Source organism: Cyanistes caeruleus, chromosome 2 (genome assembly GCF_971803275.1).
Source record: "Cyanistes caeruleus chromosome 2, bCyaCae1.hap1.1, whole genome shotgun sequence".
In the NCBI taxonomy this organism is placed as follows: domain Eukaryota; kingdom Metazoa; phylum Chordata; class Aves; order Passeriformes; family Paridae; genus Cyanistes; species Cyanistes caeruleus.
The window spans coordinates 31,477,106-31,496,887 of record NC_141702.1 but is presented as its reverse complement, the minus strand read 5'-3'; the positions used below and the strand labels follow the sequence as shown (position 1 = coordinate 31,496,887).

The 19,782-nt window shown below is 41.3% G+C and overlaps 2 protein-coding genes and 1 long non-coding RNA gene across 26 annotated transcripts in view; 1 reads left to right on the top strand and 2 right to left on the bottom strand.

Moving 5' to 3' along the window:
* Positions 1-3,544, bottom strand: part of MYO6 (myosin VI) — a 102,610-nt gene extending 99,066 nt beyond the window's left edge. For all 7 annotated transcript variants that reach the window (XR_015282964.1, XM_086876307.1, XM_086876308.1 and 4 more), the window contains exon 1: positions 3,398-3,544. The gene's annotated coding sequence lies outside the window, so the exon portion shown is untranslated. The remainder of the gene's footprint in view (positions 1-3,397) is intronic.
* Positions 3,545-3,585: 41 nt separating this feature from the next.
* LOC111925800 (uncharacterized) lies at positions 3,586-9,077 on the top strand. Of its 3 annotated transcripts, none has more exons than XR_015282967.1 (3): positions 3,586-6,005; positions 7,493-7,600; positions 8,816-9,077. It is a non-coding gene; the product is annotated as an uncharacterized LOC111925800 (long non-coding RNA). The 3 variants fall into 3 exon arrangements; XR_015282966.1 differs by having other exon boundaries at positions 3,595-6,056; XR_015282965.1 differs by having other exon boundaries at positions 3,627-6,181.
* Positions 9,078-15,969: 6,892 nt separating this feature from the next.
* SENP6 (SUMO specific peptidase 6) overlaps positions 15,970-19,782 on the bottom strand; it is a 74,089-nt gene continuing 70,276 nt past the window's right edge. For all 16 annotated transcript variants that reach the window (XM_086876338.1, XM_086876339.1, XM_086876331.1 and 13 more), the window contains one exon: positions 15,970-17,968. In XM_086876338.1, the coding sequence (XP_086732464.1) occupies positions 17,768-17,968 (201 nt within the window). In that variant the 3' untranslated portion in view covers positions 15,970-17,767. The remainder of the gene's footprint in view (positions 17,969-19,782) is intronic.

Genomic DNA, 19,782 nt, shown 5'->3' with positions numbered 1-19,782 from the left:
ATCACAACATGGTTGTACATCTACATTTCCTACAGTATTACAGGCTATACTCCTAAACCACAACATTTTGCTGTCAAATGCAGTAGTTTGCCTCAACACTAATTATTTTAAAACCAAATGCCATAAGCTGTAACATGAGATGACCAGCAACTGAAAGAGAAACTGTTCATCTTTTGAGGACTGGAATTACCTTTTTCCATGTAAACTCAAGACCAAATACAGACAGCACCTGAAAAAATCATAAAGCTCAAGCCCCTGCATAAGAAAACAGTAAAAGAGTGTTGAGGAATGTTTTTAATACATCCTTAACACAAATGCTATTTGACTTTCAAAAACCTTCACAGAAATGAGACTGCACAGTTTTAGTTTCTTTCAGCTTTCCCCAAGGCATAACAGATTTTAAGAACTTCATCAAGTCTTCACTGCAAACTAGTTTCATCTTTTTCTGTACACTGACTGACAGAAGAACACAGACCACCTCTTAATAATTTTAATACTCTAGCATTTCCTTGTCCCCTCATCTCATCTCTTTCTGCAGGAAATTAGCTTGTCTAGCTTTGTGGAACACACTTTCCAAACACACACATTCTTGGCAGATATATTTTCCAAAACTTTCCTAAGCCCTGGCAACCATTTTTGGTAGATTGAAATAATTGAATTTATCTTTGTTAACAGGCTGTGGCCAAAACTGGACACATTATTCTGTTAATTTGTTGCACTAGTACGAAAAGCTAAATGCTGAACTTCAACAGTAGCTGAAGATCCCTGTGCTTTCCTGTGATCCCACATAACCCTCAGATCTGCTTCCATGGTGCCGCTGCCAAGTCGACTTTACCCATCTGCATTATGGGATCTTCCTCCTGAAAATAGTATCTTGTACTCAAATACTGTCTTCGAACTTATCAGAAACTTCTTGTCCTCCAAAAGAGAGCATCAAAAACATAGTCTGAAAGCCCTACTCAGTCTCCTTCAGATTGTGCGCTAATGCTGTTCATCAAAGACATCAATGTCAACAAGTACAAAGGTGCCAGAACTGCTCCCAGCACCACTTAAACTGATGGTTGATGGTGACTCATAATCATTTCCTGAGAATTATCACCTAAAGTTGTTATCTCTAGACCTGGTCCCTTTGGTTCAGCTTTCTCAAAAACTTACTTCAGTTGAACAATTTTCCTAAGAGCAGCCCTACTGGGTCAGATGGCATGTCTGTTGTCTGCACTATGTCAATGCCTGAAATTAATATAAAAATTTGATAAATAATGGATGGTACTTTCCCAGTCTATTGTCCCAGCTCTGTGCTCAGCTTGGTGACTCCCTGAGCTACTTGAGGTACTCTGCACAAGTCAGCCTTAGTGGGTTTTTCTCCCATTAATTTGTCCGGCTGCTTTTCAAGTCCCTGTAAACTTTCAATATCCACATGCTTCAGAAAGGATTTCCAAAGCTTAACTAACCACACATTGAGTCAAAACCAAAAACACACCCCTTTTGTTCATTTTCAACCTGCCAGCTTAATCGCATGCTTTCACATTTTGTACTGATAAAAACCTAGTCCCTGCTCAACTTTGCCACATCACTCGTAAGACTGTCAAAATTTCTAAAACCTGAAATTTTTCCTCAGACCGGTGTTATCAAATACCACAAAAATACAAAGGTTAGATTGGGTCACAAAGCCTTCTCCACCCTGGCAGACCAGACACAAGGAAGCACTATTTTGCCTTCCTTATGAGAACATTATTGTTAATGGGTCAAAATACTGACCCATTATCAAAACAAAGGCACATGGCAATGCCGGAGGCTGAAGGACGCAGTACTTAGTGCAGATTATAGAGGAATGTCCCCTCTGACTAGAAATAATGGGGGTGGGGAAATTAGTTCTACTTAGAATTTCTGCAAACTAATACTGACATGGTTTTAATTCAGAAAGCTATTCAGCCTCGCAGGAAAGTTTACTGCCTTTATGTTTGCATTAATGCCTTTATAGTTTAACAGTCAAAGACATAACTGTGCCTTCACTAAATAGTTTATTAACTGAGACACATTAAAAACACATCCACTAATAATGCTGTCAAGCTAAATCTTCATTTCTATGCTGTTAAAAACAACATCACGAAGGTTTGGAACTTTTGTTCTGATAATTCTGATATTTACTCTCCCACCTCAACAACTCTGAGATCTTTCTTTTGCAATTATGAAACCGTACATTTAAAAGTTCAGCTGTGTGTTAGTAGATGTATTATATTTAAACAAGTCCTGCAAGACATTGGCTTATGCTTTCAAATTTTCAAAACCAACATATTTAAAATTAAAATATTACTATTTTTGTTAGGCGCATTTTTTTTTTCCCCACTAAAAATAAAGTTAAAAAGCGCAGATGACATTTAACTCACGAGTTCATCTCCACCCTGTTAATTTGTCACACTTGCAAGAGAAGGAAGACTCAGTCCCGTGGCCAGCCTTTGTACTCGGATGGCTGTAACCCAGTCCAGAGGCCGCCCCGCAGCCCGGCGATGCCAACTGAACTGGAAGGAATTAGGTCGCCTCAAAGGTCTGTTCCCTCCGGGAGCACCATAGGGCACAAGTCACGACTACTACTTATCTGCACCTCTGTAAAAGCAGGGCTGACAGTCAGCAGTATTCGCTGAAACAACAGATAGCAACCATCCTTTTAGAGAACCAGCTACCTCCATCCTACAGGCCTCTGGCGGCACTTACTACTTCAGAACCTGAGAGCCAAGTATACAACAATATATTTGCTGCACTGCAAGTCCTATTCTGGACCACTAAGGGGACAAATCCTTTCAAGTTTTCCTACTCAGTAATGAATGCAAGTTACAGGAACGGGTTATTGGTTTTTAGTTGTACATCACAGTGACACTCGCTGCTCTCCAAACCGCAGCCTGCAAAAGTACTTCAAGCAGAAATACTCCAGAAGACGTTTCTCCACTGAACTACCAGTCATACCGTATCCGGCCAGTAAAGGCTGTAGAAATTTTATTTTCTCTTAGAAGGACAATCCCACCAGCACAGAAATGTTTCTGGAGCAAGGAGTGGAGCTCAGCTGTAACTCCGCAGGGATGGGATTTCACAGAGGATGATACTACAAAAGCCCAAACAAGCCCACAAAGGAAAGAATTTCCATGACAGTTACTTTTTTAAGGAAGTAAAGCACAGTCCAGAGGGATTCTGACCGCACTTCACCGGGAGGCTCCGGCAGGTCGGTCCCGCCGAGCGTTCACCCGCCGAGGGCCCGGCCCTCGCCTCGCCCGCCCCGATCGCACCTGCCCGGGCGGGAGAGGCGGCGGGGCAGCCGAGGGGCAACGCCGCGGCCAGGCCGGAGGGCCGGCGCCTGCCGCCGGGGTGGCGGGGGGCGGCGGAGGCCGGGAGGCCGCGTCCTTACCTGCTGACGGAGGCGGTGGTGCTGCGCTCGGCGCCCCGACCGCTGCCAGCCCTGCTGCTGCTGCTGCCGCTGCTGCTGCGCTGCTCTGCGCCGCCCCCGCCGCCCGGCACGGCCCGGCCCGGCCCGGGACGTCACCGCCACAGGGCCGGCCGGGGGCGGGGGCAGCGCCGGCGGGGGCGGGGGCGGCTGGGGAGGCCGGGCCGGCCTTCTCCACAGGCGGGGGGTGCCTGACGGGGGGCCCCGGGCCCGCGGCGGCCCTCGGCCGTACCGAGCCCGCAGCCAGCGCCCTGCGCGAAAGTGCTGAGGGGCTGACCCGTGGTTATTCTGCGTGAGTTGGGTCTCCTCCTTTATTCTTTACCGACGCGGTTACATAAAGGACCATTTTGGGAGCTGTCTTTGTCTTTACTGACCATCACCCCATGAAGAAAGGTGCGGAGCAGGTGGCGGCTCTCCTGCTGCACAAACCTTGGAAGTCAGAGGCTGTTTCAGCCCGGTTCCTCTCCCAGGCTCCCCCTGTCCCTGCCGCGTCCCCAGGGTCCTGCCTTGGCGGATGTTGGACGGGTGGGAGCAGCGATGGATGGCAGGACAGCATCGCCCGCCCCTGTAGCCCTGTATGTGCTGCAAGGCAGCCCAGGGCCAGGCTGGGCTCTGCGGGATTTCCCTGGCCTGTGCCTACAGCCAGCCGTTCACCTCTGCGGCTGCTGCGCTGCTGTGGCCGGGAGAGCGGCCCAAAGGGACGGCCTTGCACCGTGCTCAGCCAGGGTGTCACACGGCTGGTGCTGCTCACAGCCACCCCTCCCGTGCGACAGCTTTCCGTCAACTCCCTGTCCCTTGGCTTTACCACGATCCATTCCTGGCGTCGCCAGCTGGTTTGTCAGCTTTCCCATAGCGCTGTGCTTCTCTCCACGCAATACTTCACGAGCAGCAAAATGACCCCGTGCAAAGCCTCCTTGTCCTCCACCTTATGGTTTGTTCATATGTATTTTGGTGACAAAGGGAAACAAACCATACTTCAAAATCTTGTGCTTTCCTTGATTTTGTAGCCCTAGCTACCTTTCCTTAAGCAGGGTGTATTTCACTGCATCCTTTTTGAGTGTTTGGACAGCACCGGGGACATCGTGGGTACGGGCGCTAGCTAATAAATAATTTACATAAATTTCTTCAAGCCACAGCTGCCCATGTAGATATGATACTCCTAACAATGCCTTGGCCTCTTTTAGATGACAAAGAGAAATCCCAGGGGCTTCTCTCGGGGGAACCTAGAGAAACTCAAGGGGTTCTGTTGAGGATCAGATTGGACGTACACACGGAAGGAAAATGGCAGTGCATTAGGTGCATGAGTAATCCTGCATCCTGGGCAGAGCACGGGTGGAGCTGAATCCTGTGTCCAGATGAACATTCCTACAGCTCCTGAAATATGCTGTGAACTTGTTTTGGTTTTTAAAACATTCCAAATGCCTGCAAAGTGGCAAGGTGAATTTGATGGTTGCATCTTCATTTGACATAATTTAGAATGGAACAATTTGGACAATCAAAACATTGTATAACTCCTAGAGCACAGAAGTTTGTCTTTGGCATTACCTTTCAGGGCAGTACTTTTTACAATCAGCCTTACTTTTATTTGTAAAAGAGAGATAAGGGTAACTGTTATCTGGGGAAAAAAAAGTTAATGGACAAGTAAATGAAAATGTAAATTTTCTGGCTGAAACCACCTCTTTTAGCAAAACAGGATATAATGTCAGGGAACGATCAACAAAATACTTTCAGTGTAAACAATCCAAGCAGTGCTGAGCACTATCTCATCCTCTGATGTGCCTCTCCCTCATCGGAAGAAGTATGTCTCTACTTTCTCCCCTCTTTTCTCCCTGGGAAATTTAAAAATAACCCAAGATACAGCAACATCTGTTCTGTGAATCTTCAGGGAAAATACAGGAAGACTCACAATTGAAATTGGAGTGCAAGTACTTCAACCTAAGCAAAGACGGGGGAGGGGGGGAGAAGTGGAAAGAGAAAACAAGGGAAAACATGTTTTACTGTACCCACTGTCTGTATGTAAAGAGCACTTCCAGTTTCGTTCCTAGGAAAATTGGATGAACCTCAGTAATTTCAGCCTAACCAAGACTTTTCAGAAGACGGGAACAGTGTGCACAGGAACAGTGTGGATGGGTTGGAGCTGCCAAGCAGTCTTTGTTTAATAGCTGTATAAAGAGCAGATGCAGGTTGAGGCTGAGAGGGAGGGCTGAATGCCTTTAGCATCACCCTGTTCCTCCCACACCTCGGTGCACCAGGCGGGGCAAGCAGCAGTGGAGAAGCTTCCATTCACAAGTGGCAATGCACAGAGGTGGCGTGTCAGCGCTGCTGGAACCAAGGGCAGCCTCACACTGTGCACACCACAGCAAGAGAGTCTCTCATGAGGAACCATAGCTGTAATAGGCACCATCTTAAATGTGCAAACTCCGTGTTCTGGATGGCCTACCAGGAATTCCACAAGCATTCCAAAAGCAGAAAGATCAACAGTACAAGGCAGCACGACATTTTGACACTTGACATGGACCTGCACCTCCTGTAGCACTGCCGCAAAGAATTGACGATACTCCGGATGTCCAAGGTGTTTCCATTCACCCACATATTAAAATCGAACATTTTAATATGAATCCAGGTTGTTATGGACAGTAAACAGCTTTTGTCATTAAAGTTGCCATATATTTTTTAAAAAGATGTGTAATTGCAGGAACCACTGTATTTTGTCAGAGCTGTTGAATGGTAGTTTGAAAGAATGAACAGGTAAAGGACCCTAGATGATTTCTGAGAAAACCCCGAGAGGATATTAGGTTTTTGTTCACAGAATGATTTGGGTTGGAAGGAACTTTTAAGATCATCTAGTTCCAGCCCCACTGCTATGGGCAGAGACACCTGCTTGACCAGGTTGCTCAAAGCCCCAGTGGTAATTTGAAAGGAGGGGCAGGGAAAGGACTCCAGGTGATTTCTCAGAAAACCCTGAGAGGATATCACATGTGTTTTCATTTCAAAGACCATACAAAGTCCTACTTAAATTTCAATGAAAGTGAATTCTTCTGTATAACTCAGCGGATCAAACTTCAGACTATTCAATATAAATAGGAAAAGGCAAAGGTGCTCACAGTTACATTAAAAATTTCATTCCTGAGATGGTTGTTCTTAAGTGTTTTGTATCATGACTGCTCAGTTTATCTCCCCATACTATATGATGAAAAATTAAATACAAAAATCTGGTTTGACATAGATTTCAAGCCTTTACTGTATGCATCTCTCCAGCTGTAATGCTTGTGTTTGAATAATGTTGATAATAGCTGGCTTTCCCTGTGGATTACACATAGCTACAACTGTTTTACACATTGCATGCAATGGATAAAGTTCTGCCTGTAAAAATGTCCATGGGCACTGACTTCAGTCATAGCTGATGACTTAATGTGAGGCCGGAAGTTCATTTGCTTTACACTCTTTTGTTAGCATACTCTAAGTGTACATGAGTGAGATGTAAGGACACTATCTGTGTAACATGGTCATGGTAAAATACCTCACAGCTTGCCAGCAGCAGCTCTCGGCATTTCCTAACAGCTGAGTATTCTGGTTTAGCACTTAGACACTCCCTAAAAATTGTTTTATAGTTTGACAGTCAGTTTCTGATAAAAACTAAAGTCACTGGTTATAGAACAGTTTTGGAATTACCCATGCAGAGTTTGCAAATGTGGCTATCAAAGCTGCCAGCACAATTTATCTATTATTTATCTGGATAAAGAATAGTTTGCTCATATGTTTGCAAAAGAACCTTTCTAAGTTGGCTCAAGGTTGAGCAGCTTATGTTCAGAGAAAGAACAAGAAAATTTGCTGGGATTTTAGCAGTAGTAGATGACGTTCCTTCCAGGATCAATCTTTGGTTCTTTTCCAAGCAGGCTTACTCTAGATAAGCACCATTCATTTCCTTATCATGTAAATTATTTACTGGAAATAAATGTGTAAGTTTTATCTGCTCCCTTTTACTTAATGTTATGTGCACGTACATAATTCTCCAATTTTGACAGTAGTGAAATGATCCTTTTTTTCTCTTTCCTGCAGAGTTTACATGAACATCTATTTTGACTACACCTGAATTTTTTTCAATATCCTAACTTTTCCATAGGCCTTCTGTATTTCAACAGCTCAATACAGACATTGTGTTTTAAGGTAAGAGTTCCTATTTAAAGTCTTCCTGTTTCATTTCAATCTGTGAGTACTTCTTTCTTTGACAACATGTTAGTTTAGGAAGATCCATGGTTTTGCATTTTCACCGCTAGCAATGTGTGACTGGTTTCTGAAGCTGTTTTTTAACTGAGAGTTAAGTCTCTTGAACTGGCCCCATTTTTCAATTTCCTCTCCTTAAAGGATAATTCAATTAAGCAAATAGATTATTTTGAATTGCGGGTAGCTCCAGAGAACAAGGCTCACATAAATAATAGCATGAAAGGAGGTAAGGGGAATCCCTGACTTGTGAACTTGCGATCCTTCTCAAGTCCACTGCTTTTTGTTTTACTTTTGTGAGTGAATTCATTCTATAAACACAAATGGTGAGGACAGGAAAATGAGATTACCGTACCCCAGGGTAGCTGGAAGATATTCCTGGAGCCATCCCAGTATTTGAAGACAGATGAATTCCATTCCTGGTACAACACGCCCCATGTCTCTGGGGAAAGAATTTTCTTTTGTTTCTGCTGAAGCTCCTCTTTGGCAAAGATATCATGGGCCCACTCTCATGCATATTTAAAAGGAGTATGGGCCCCACTGGTTTAGATACATCATCTGGAGGACAGGGAGGAGCTGTAGTGTAGGAAAGAGAACCCAGGAAAAGACACACAGATAACATGGAATACAAATTACCACAGACTTGGCTTTTTTTTATTTTAGCTTCCTGCCCCCCTTCCCCTTCAATGCACTCTGTGATCACCTACTTGGAATTCCTTTCCGGTGATGAACAGCAGTTGCCAGTAAAATAACCATAGGCTCATTTGGAAAACAAAAGTAGCCTGCAATAAAGGGGTAACCTGTAAATATCAGGAATAGGGCTGTCCATCCTTCATGGTGCAGGGGCTACTCACCTGCAGTTAAATGAACTTTAGTATGGATTCAATACTGAGATCACAGTACTGAGAGCTTCCCACACTTCTTAGCAAAGGGAATTCTGTGGGGTTATTAACTGATTTGTAAATATTTCTGTAAAAGCCACAGTTTATCTAGTGTGTTTGTGAACAATTACGTCCTGTTAAACATACCTTGAGGACTTTTTTCCATCCCATTTCAGACTGTTCATCTTAGGTATTTTTAGCTTTAGTTTTTGAGCTAGTCTTGGGAAAGAAAAATTTAAGAGGAGTAAGTAATCCCCTTGAAATTCTAATACACCTTTAGGCAGGGACCAGAGGAGGTCTGGCAAAATGGGGGTCCAGCTGTAACTCTCCTATGCTTCATGTTGATGTAAGAAGCAAGAAAGGAAAAAATATACACAAGAAAAACACTGAAAAGGAAGACTGCTAATGCTGCTAAGGTAGGAATGCAAAGCTCTTGCAGACACCTCCCTCCTGTCTAGCCTTCACTTATCACTGTGGGGTTGTTATACAGAAGAGACAGAGTGTAATTTACATTGTTTCTTGAATAAATCCACTCTCAAAGATGTGAACTGTGTTGTTGCTATCCATCTGGGAAAACCACTTAAGAAGCTTGCTGGGGGACCACTGATTGCTGTATGAAGGAATAATACTCTTTTGCCAGAAAAATAGTCTGCCAAAGAAGCACGTTGTTTCAGCTCTCTATTCCTTTGCAGCGGTTACACATGCACTTGAACACTACCAAAAGCACAGGCAGACTCAAGTTGCTTCCCCATACCCCTCCCATATGTGGGATAACTAGATTATCTTTAACCTCACCCTGAGTACTTTCCTGCTAGTGAGCAGCCCTTGAACTGGGTTTTACACCCACACTTAAATTCCACCACCAGCTCTTCAACCTCTTGTGGTAGGACTTTAAGTGCAAGATAAGGCAAACTTCACTGAGAAGTTAAACACTCACTGTAGCATGATGTTCTCTCCTGGCATGCTTATTTGGCCCAGAGAATGCCAAATCGTCCAGTTCTGACTCAGTTACTAAATGTGCTAATAATCTGAATCACTTATCTGCTCACAAACAGTTCTAGGAATTGCACTACTACTCAAATTATTCCAGAAAAATAGCAGGTACCAAAAAAGTGCTGCATTTTGCTTTCAGTTGCTTATAATACCTTCACTAACCTTTGGCTGCTCAGTTTAAAGTTTTCCAGACTAGGTATTTGCTGCAAATTGAATGCTAGCTAAAATGTTTCTGCTCACATTGTTAAAGAACAGTAACACAGATTATACTTTCTAATGAAGTTGCCCAGAGACTTGTAGGATAGTTTTAAATTTGGCAGCAAGTTGTGTTTTATGCCAGAGCTGTGCCTTTTGCCAACCGTCTTGAAATACAACCAAACTTAGTGAAGCTGTGAACTTCTGACAAGCATCAGTTGTGGGTTGGCCTCGACCCCTGTAGCTTCATTCTCAGAACAGCACACCTGGAACTGCAGCCCTCCCACTGCAGCACTGCCCAGTATTTCCTCTGCAGCATCAGCCAGGTTTGTCACACCGAGTACAGGAACTCAGAGCAAACTCTCAAATCACAGAGTGGCTGAGGTCAGAAGGGACCTCGGGAGGTTTTCTGGTGCAACCCCATGCTCCAGCAGGGACCCTTAGAGCCAGCTGCTCAGGACTATGTCCAGACAGCTTTTGAGTATCTCCAAGGATGGAGATTCCACAGCCTTTTGGGGCAATCCATGCCAGTGCTTGGTCACCTTCACGGCAGAAAAGTGTTTCCTGATGCTCAGAGAAAACCTCTTCTGTTTTGCCTCATTGCCTCAGGTCAGTTTGTTACCAGCCTCCAACTAGATACTGCACCATGGATCACCACCTCCAGGTTCAGATATCCAGCCCTTAATACATCTCACTGCCTGCTCATCCAGCCCATACTTCCTCAGCTTCTCTGCTGATGAAGTTGGCAACACAAGATCATAGAGGGAAAAAGATAGTGGCCATTTTTCTGGAGTGTAGATTGAAGAACTGAGCTCAGAGACACAATAAAATATTAACAGATATAAGAGCCAAGAGAGAAGAACCAGTACGCAAGGGATCTCATCAGGGGTTTGGAAGGAGGGAAAACAGCAAGGGACAAGTGATGCTTGGGTAAAATCTGTAAAAATCACCAGAACAAATTCTCCCCTCACATGCTTTCATCTAGGTAAGCAAGAAAATAACAACACACTATGACCACTTATGGAGTAACAAACCCGAGAACTGTGGCATTAGTTCTAGGAGTGACCATCATATATGGACAATGTAAGTCAGAAAAACCAAAGTGTACACAATGCAAAATACACATAAAGCAAGACAAACATAACCACTAAGAAGGCTGGAAGCATCCAAAAATTTTTAAATTGTATAAGGAGTCTTAATTTAGTCCCCTTGCATGTACAAATGTCTGTGTGATCACACGTTCTTCAGATACCACTTCTTGCAACAGATGCTAAGTCAATGATTAGGGAACTTAAAATTTTACAGTAAAGACAACTACAAGCTATATGATTCATATTGTTCATGACAATGTAATGAAAAAAGTATAATTTTTAAAATCATCTGAATAATGTTTTTCAAACACAAGCACATGACCTATTGCTACAGGAAAATTATCCATTTGGCAATTTACTTACAAAAATTTTCCAGCTGTCATTACCTACCTACATTCTCATTTTCAGGTGCCCAATTTGATGTTTAGGGTCAGATTTGCCAGAGTTTCCAAACCCAGAATAATCAAACAACAGCTCTATACAAGCACAGTTGAAAGCACTGCACTGTGTGAAGAACAGAGCAAGAAATTGGAAGACAGAATTAAACACTCACTTCAACCGCTGGCTTCAAATAAATCTCAGGTCAATAGAATTTCAGACTAGGAAAACAGTTCTAACCGCAAATCTGGTTTCTCTCAAGTAGCTAAGTAAACAGCAAGCATCTTTTTAAGCTTACTTTTCAATGCTCAAAACTGAGAGTAGCTGAAGCATGAATCTCAGCAGTTTAGAGTAGTTAGCTTAGTTAAACTAAAATGCTTTTAATGTCTTCCCCTGAACACCAGCACTCAACTTGCAACATGGAGATAATGATATGGGCAATTCTGACTGGACAAAATAAGAATGAAACCAAGTTCACCCCACCTAGCATCTAACTGGCCTGACAAAAATTTCAAGAAATTATTTGAATTCAACGATGTCCCTATGAAATAGGGAACCTTCACTGACTCCACAAACTTACTTGTTTTACACAGAGAACAAAGATACAGGGATGCAAGTGAGAAGGCAAGTTAGAACTCAGACTAACTACTGCATTCAAGTTCATTAACCGTGTATGAAAGATGGAGAATGAAAGAGAGCAGAATGATAAACTCATAAAAAAGACTGTACATGATAAGTAAGGTGTAGAGCCAAAAATGAGCTAATAAATTCATCCACAGAACACTGTCCTTGCAAAACAAACACCTGGCTTTCACAGAAGGAAAAAAAAAATTAAAAGCTATATGACTTTTTAATTAAATATTGCATCATAAGCTGTCCATACAAACACAATAATCAACACGTTGTTCCAGACATTTGCTTAAAAATGTCTTCTTGACTCTGGAACCTAAACATTCATTTGCACTGCAAATTTTGTTTGAAATCTAGAAATTTCAGTGGTTTTATAGGATGGGAGGAAGCTGTGCAACTTCTCACGGCCTTTCAATGCCCTTTTGTAACATGGAGATATTATGACAATATTGTTTACAAAGCAGTTTAGGTTTCAGGACTGAGGAACATTTAAGTAAAAAACATACTCCACTTGTTTGCATTCCAGTATAATTTATGACCTATTTAGTGCTATTTTCTGTGAGAAACATGTCATCCTGTAATAGTGCTCTTTTGGGGTTAGCCTGTCTGACTTTTTTGTATTACAGAATTGACACACTATCTGGCATATTACTGATTATATATATAGTATAAAATAAATTTCCTGGCCCGAAGAGGCAAATATGAAGTTCTCTAGAACTAGAATAATTACTGTTTTCAGTCTGCCACATAAACAGTGTAGCATTCATCAAGGCCAGGTTGGATGGTCTCTGAGCTGGTCTAGTGGGAGGTGTCTTTGTCCACAGCAGCTGGGTTGGAACTAGATTATCTTTAAAAGTAACTTCCAACGCAAACCATTCTATGATCCTAAATCTCTAGATCCTAGAAACTTTGAAGCATTTCCTGAGAGTTCCTATAATTAATGTCATAGGCTTGGTACAATGTTTAGTAATGTCTCTGTCCAGACTACCACTGCATTTCTTAAATAAACATAAAGATACAGGAAACAGGCTAGTTTTTCAAAATGGAAGTTAGGAAGAAGTCTGATGTAAACAGGCACTGTCACAGAGCTTGTTTTAAACAGTTACATCTGGAGGACAATGGGGTACAGGTTGCTAACAGTTTGCAAATTACTGTTGTGAGACATTGCATTGGTATCTTTAGTTACAGAATATTTAGTTGACATGAGCATATATGTAAAGGTAAACCAAGTTCCTAAACTTAGAAATACATTTAAACAGATACAGTTTTGCGTAAATAGTTGATAAATTTCCCTAAGGTACACCACTAAGGAAATCTCACATGTTTTAATCTTGTGTTTAGGCCAGAGTCTACACAGACTCTTCAGGCAGGAAGCTCAGGCTGGCCAGAGCATGATGCTCTTTCTCTAAGTGGATCCTCACAACTAATGGGGAATAATAAATACTCAGCTGAAGCAAACTAGTCTGGTTCCCATCACCCTTACCCAATCAGCTTACAGTAGAAGATACCCTGGTCCTGACAATGGAACTTTTAAGGATCATCTAAAACCAAGAAACTGCAAATGGACAGTTGTACGATGTGGATTCGACTATTCTATTAAAATAAACCATCTGTTTATGCAGTACATTCAGCCCTACTGCTGCAGATATACAAGAACCCTTTATTTTAAAAATGGCAATAATTTTCTTTCCTGCCACTGCTGTATTACTTATCTAATGATTGTTTGGGTAAAGTCATACCCCAAAGAACTCTAGCGAGTTATATACTGACTAATAAGCATTAACAAATAAGAAAGAAGGGAAGACAAAAAATAAAAAAGGCAGGTAAGTCAAGTCTGTCTCATTTGCTAGAAATTGGATACTTTTAAATCCAGATAATCTTCTGTTCATATATATTCATGTATGAACGTTGCTTATCTATCTTTTTAAGCATCATGCATTGCAAATAGCACAGCTTACTCTCCCACAGGAACATCAACTGTGAGTCTGAAAGGAAATAAAAACCTAAGGGAAAAAACAAACGGGAAAATATAAACAAGCAAAGAAACAAGCTGGCTGTCTGAATCTAGGCTGTGGCTAGCAATTACTCTCAAAATTGAATAAGGAATCCATAAGGAATGGTGTACATTACCCAGTTTCCTTTTGTAACCACAGGGTTGCACAATTCCAAATGCAAATTTGTTAAAAACAAGCAAAATCAAGCCTGTCAAAAAACTACATCAGACCACAACTGACAGAACAATCATCTTCTAGATTACAGCCTCCCCTAACCAGACGAGCCTAGAAAACAGACATTTTCATCATAGCTCTGAGCAGGCATTATTGAGTTAAGCAGAAAGGATTTACTTTGAAATGGTGGTGAAAGGTAAATAAAATGGCTGTTGTCTCACTCTTATTGTTTCAAAGCTGTCATTTGCAACATCAGCTCCCTTCTGATTTCCAGAAGTAGATGGGGAAAGTCAAAAAACTGGGAGAAGCACCTTTGTGAACCCAACTCACTGCAAAGTTCTTTAGGAGTACTGAATAAGCAGCACTGAAGAAAGACTATTATAAAAAGTGTTGTACCAAAATAAAAAGAATTTTTTTTAAATCAGACTCCAGTACCTCTCATCATTCTCAGGAATCAGGACTGCAAAAAACAAGCATCTACTTCTGTTCATATGCTAAAATACATGTGTCATGTTATCAATGTAAAGCTTTAACCAGCAACCAAAACTCCATTCTATTTAAAAATTAGAGGGGAAAATATGAATTACTAAATTAAGGAAACCCCTGCTGTTTGTTTATAAGAGAAGTCTGGTATTTCAGTTTCCAGAAGTACTATATTAAGAGAAATTAAAAATCATGTATGTTCTGCTTTTCTCATTTGCTATGCAAAACTTGTAAAAAATGAAAATGAACAGCATAGTTTCCTCATCTTGCTATAAAGCTTGCTTGATTTTTCACTTTTTTTACTGAATGTCTTGGAAGTCAGATTCTTTCAAGACAAGAATCTATTACAACCTCAAAAATCAATTCTGTTCAAAGTCTCTGGTCTTTAAAGAGTGTGCTCAGTTTCTCAGCAGGAAAAATAGAAATGTCACAAGGGACTACTTAGATGTCTCTTCTGCTTTTGCAGCTATCCTGCAAATGTGCACCACAAGTACATGCATTTTTTATGCTAAGTAATCTAAAACCTTAATAAGAATTCTGAAGTGTTATTCTACCCAACCTGAAAAACAATACAAACAGATACATTTAATTAGGTAGCCATCTGATCCCGTACACTGCAGAATGCAGTCAGGCTACTCTTAAAGCACTTGTAATCCTGAATCGTCTACAGAAATATACAACATATACTTCCCATAGAATACATATGTTGTCATGTAATTATTAAATACACTCATCTGGTCCCCACCCTACTAGCTTCCACTGAACAAATCTGATTCAGGAAAGGCACTGGTAAAACTTGTTAAGATTGCAAAACACTGCAGCATTGCCCACCATCATGTTAATAAAAAACACTTACCAAGCACATGCAATAGTGACTTGTTAAAGTCAGAAGGTCTTAAATAACTCATTCTTAATTCTGTAGGTTTTTTTCTATTAACGTCACATTTTATTAAAAAAATAGGTTTCCTATATTCAACATGTATATTAGCTTGCCGTATGTGACTGAAGATCTCGAGACCATTAACACTGAATGATAGCAAATCCAACACTTTCTTCACAGCTTTGAAAAAGGGTAAAAGGGAGGATGAAGGGGAGGACAGGAAAGAGAAAGGAAAAGAAGGAAGCACCAGGCCATTCCCAGTAAGAGAACAAAATAGTTCTACAGCATCAAAATATGAACCTGCATGACAAATATTAGAAAAAGGAAAACTACTGTATCAATGAAATGTGGAAATATTTCATATAATTAAAACATATCATTGGGAAGGCCTAGACTAGGAAGGAATACATTCTATATGCAATTGTCTTTCCTCTATTTCAAAGAAATTATTTTCCTTCCCTCTCTTGTATAAACTACTACTCCAATATGTCAGTTGCACTGAAGCCAGATACACAAGACCCTGCATTTCCACAATCTGGAACTACTTTATCCCTATTTTTCCCCACCAGTGGCAAGAATACTGGATAAAAATTTGAAGGAGGAAACAACTCGGAGATGTGCACATTAAGTATTTAATTTATAGTCCAGGAAAATGCCCCCACATTCTTTCAACAAGAAAACTGCAGGAGTCATCTCTAACAGAACACATATATGTGGTGCTTACATATTCTCCATGGGGCCCAGGGTTTATGCGAGAGAAAGCAGGGAATGTCCAACTCCCCCAAAATCCCACAGGTTATCTGTACAAAAGATTAGCAGCCCACAGTTGTATTGCTCTATGTACAACCACTCTGCCTTGGTGAGAGAAACCCCCGGTAATCGAAGGGTGTCACAGAGAGTCCTCTGTGCAGGAATGCCCTGGAAGTAATGTCATTAGCAGCTGTATTTTCAGGGTTTAGTGAGAATCAAAACTCATGGAGGCCATGAAGCACTGGGCTAGACTTGATGTTGTGTACAAAAATAAAATCTCAAGGGGCCCAGAGTTCAGCTAATGAACTCTCTGCTGCTTCTCTTTGGGAGAAGGGAATGGTAAATGACACTCCCAGTAGAAAAATCAGGAGAGAAAATACTATCTGCAAGGAGAGACAGAAGATCCTGCTCTACTCCCACAAATTCCTTCCTGGGAAGTGGCACTTTCTGGTTCCCTTCAAAGATATCTGCATTAGTAGAAAAATGGAGATATATATCCTTGTACAAATCTTTTCTTACTTTCCTCATTTCAATGCCAAAGCCTTTCTAGAAGAGGGATAAAAGGCTACATTTGCAGTTTAAGCAACAATGACATTTTAGATTGTTGTAAAATCAAAACACACTGGAAATATCCAAGCAAGTCCCTACATTAGTCTGATGCTACCTAAAGCCAAGAACAAACAAGCAAGCAATGAACACTGGTATTTTGGTTTTTTGCATGGATATTAGAAAAAATAGTAATCATACACTTTTTTTCTTTTTAAATGTTCATTACTTAGATAAAGCACATATGAATGTAACATTCAGAATTGTAACATAGAAAATGTTATGTGGGCAATCTGCTATTCCAAGTACACTTACCAAAATACAATTTTATAATGAAGAAAGTCTCAAAATACACCTGTACAACAATTGGGATCCACAAAATATGATTTAATAGAGTCACTCAAGATCACTTAATTGAAACCACTTTTATAATACTATTTGAAGAGTTACCTCTGGTCAAAGAGCACTCTCCCTCTTTCCCTAGCCTGTCCCACTAAAGCAAGGGTGGAATTGTAATTGCAATGCATATCTTCTAAACCCCCAAATCTGAAGCGGTCCTATGAACTATGACACTGCCTACACTTAGATACTGGGAGGATGGGAATCACCCTCTCAGAGGCCATGGTACATTGAGACACTTACCCATATTATTGTTTGTAGCGCAAGCTGAATAATCTTGTAAGGGAAACTAAATAGGGGCAAAATATGAATTAATTATCTCACTACCAAATCATTCCCTATGTGTTACTTAAGCATGTAACATTAAAACTTAACTGAAAGAGAAAAAGGTAACCATTTCAACCTATATTTTCTTTATTTCCTTTATGTTTAGAAGTTGCTATTTAAGTTCTATTAACAGAAATACATAACCAAAGCTCCCTATCAAGTGGAAAAAAAGTAATTACAAATGCTGAAAAAGTTGGCCTCATTAACATATGTACAGACTCACTTAATACACATCTTTGTGGGAATTAAACCATTTTATGACACACATTTATACAGGCATTAAACATTCCCAAGTAACTTTGAGCAGAGAACACGCCAAATCTTTAGTCTGGGCAGACAAAAATGTAGGTTTCAGTTTTGATTGTGGAGCTAACATGCAACAGATACAACATTCAGTCTGAGCTGTTGTTGGTAAGTTGTTCTGTCTTTTCCTGCAAAATTGAATTTGGGTCTTTCTGTCCCTTCTTGTCCTTGTTCTGCTGTTCTTGGAGCGTCAGGATTATTTGTCGTATTTCTTCTCTTTTGGTTTTCATTCTTGGGCGTGGAAACCAGTCTGTTAAGTTCATTGGTAGTTCAAAACTCAAAATGGGATTCTGGAAAAAAGATCATTTGGATATTAAAGAGTTATAGCCTAAATGATTGAAGGAAATTACAGTGAGGAAAAGTACATGTTTTCTCACTTCATTCCATGAGCATCAAACAAAATTTCTACAATTTCTCTGTTTTGTACATGTATGACTATGGTAAAATCAATCAAGCTTCAGTGTGTTACAGACTAAAATTCAACTAGATCACAGTCCTGATTATAAGAATGCCTGAACAATCTACTGTGTTTGCTACATCTTTTATACTAAGCATTTGTCTGCATAAATGTGTAAAACTCTTCTAATTAAAAAAAAAAAAAACCAAAAAAAAAAAACCAGCAAGTGAGGGAGAAAACTACTGTAAAGATATAGGACATTTTTTAAGAATCACTAGCATTAAAATGTAGAGCTGATCAGGAATCCAAAACATTCCTCTTCTTATAAATAACCTTTAGGATCATGACCAACTAGGCAAGAGAGATTTAGATTTCACCCTAGAAAACAAAGCCCCTGCCTACTGCCAGTGCTTTTTATACTTCCATTCTGTTTTCTGGCTAGGTATCATTCATCCAAATAATTACGATAATTATTATTACGACGCATTATCTACTCCTCTTCAGTGATACCGTACAACAATTCCACCCTAACCAAATGACAATTTGGGGAACACTGCTGTGTCTCAAAGAAATTCCTCCCTTTCTGTACTCCAGTTTACATCATCAGGGTTCTTTAAGAGTGAATTACATTCATCACTGAGGGAAGATCAGCAAGGCTGCTTGTGAGAAAAAAAACTAGTGACGTTCTGCACCGGAACATGTCAGTGCCTAATGTTGCACCAGCAGCATTTTTCCGTCTCTGTTCAGTGCGGGGAGGACGAGCGGCACTGCGCTGCGCTGCCCCTCGCCCCGCAGGCTCGGGGGGAGCCGGCGCTGCCCCTCCCGCAGCGGCCCCTGGCGGCCCGCAAGGGCACGGCCGGCTCGGAGCGCGGAGCAGCCCCGGCCTTGAGCGCTCGCCGGGCCGCTCCTCGCGGCTCCCCCGCCCTGACAAGCCATCCTCGCTTTCGGAAGATACACATCGTGATTTCAGTACTTCAAATAAATACGCAGACAACAAAAATATGTGCCTGAACTGTTCACAAACATCAGATTAAGCACCTGCTCCCACATGCTCTCCATCAAGTTTGTAGAGCTGGTGCAAAATGAGACTGTGGGCAATTTTCCAAATACAAAGCAGCCGAAATAGTTTGCTGAGTAACTTCAAGAGAGTTTAGTACTGTGCAGCCAGCTCACGTTTTCCGTCCCCACTGGAGTTACTTCTGAGAATATCCTATGATTTGCTCTCTGACACATGCACGTGTCATGCCCATTCTCTGGCAGACAAAGCTGCTGCACACTGCTGGACAGGCAGGACAAGGGATTCAGCCTGACATAATCCAGCCATCAATTTGCAAGAAGCAATGGGTTAGGATTAATAAAATTTGGCTGCTCCTCATACTCCCAGGGAACAGAACAGGAGGCACTTGGTTATAATTCTAAGCTCTCAGGAACTCATAGGTAAAGCAAAGCTTTTGCCTTCCATTTGCATGAATGCACTCAGCTAAAGCCTTAATGCTCTGGTGTAATGTATGAATGGAGAGAGGGCTGAGGAATGGAAAAGCTGCCAGCTTTTCCAGGTAAGGGTTTAGAACAGGGTTTAAAACTACACAAGAGTTTAGAACAATGCTCTAAAGCACCAGGGATTCTAAAGTGTTACTACTGTCCCAAGCAAGCAGCAAACTCACTTGACCATCATTTCTCCTCCCAAACTAGACCAGAAGGTGTTAA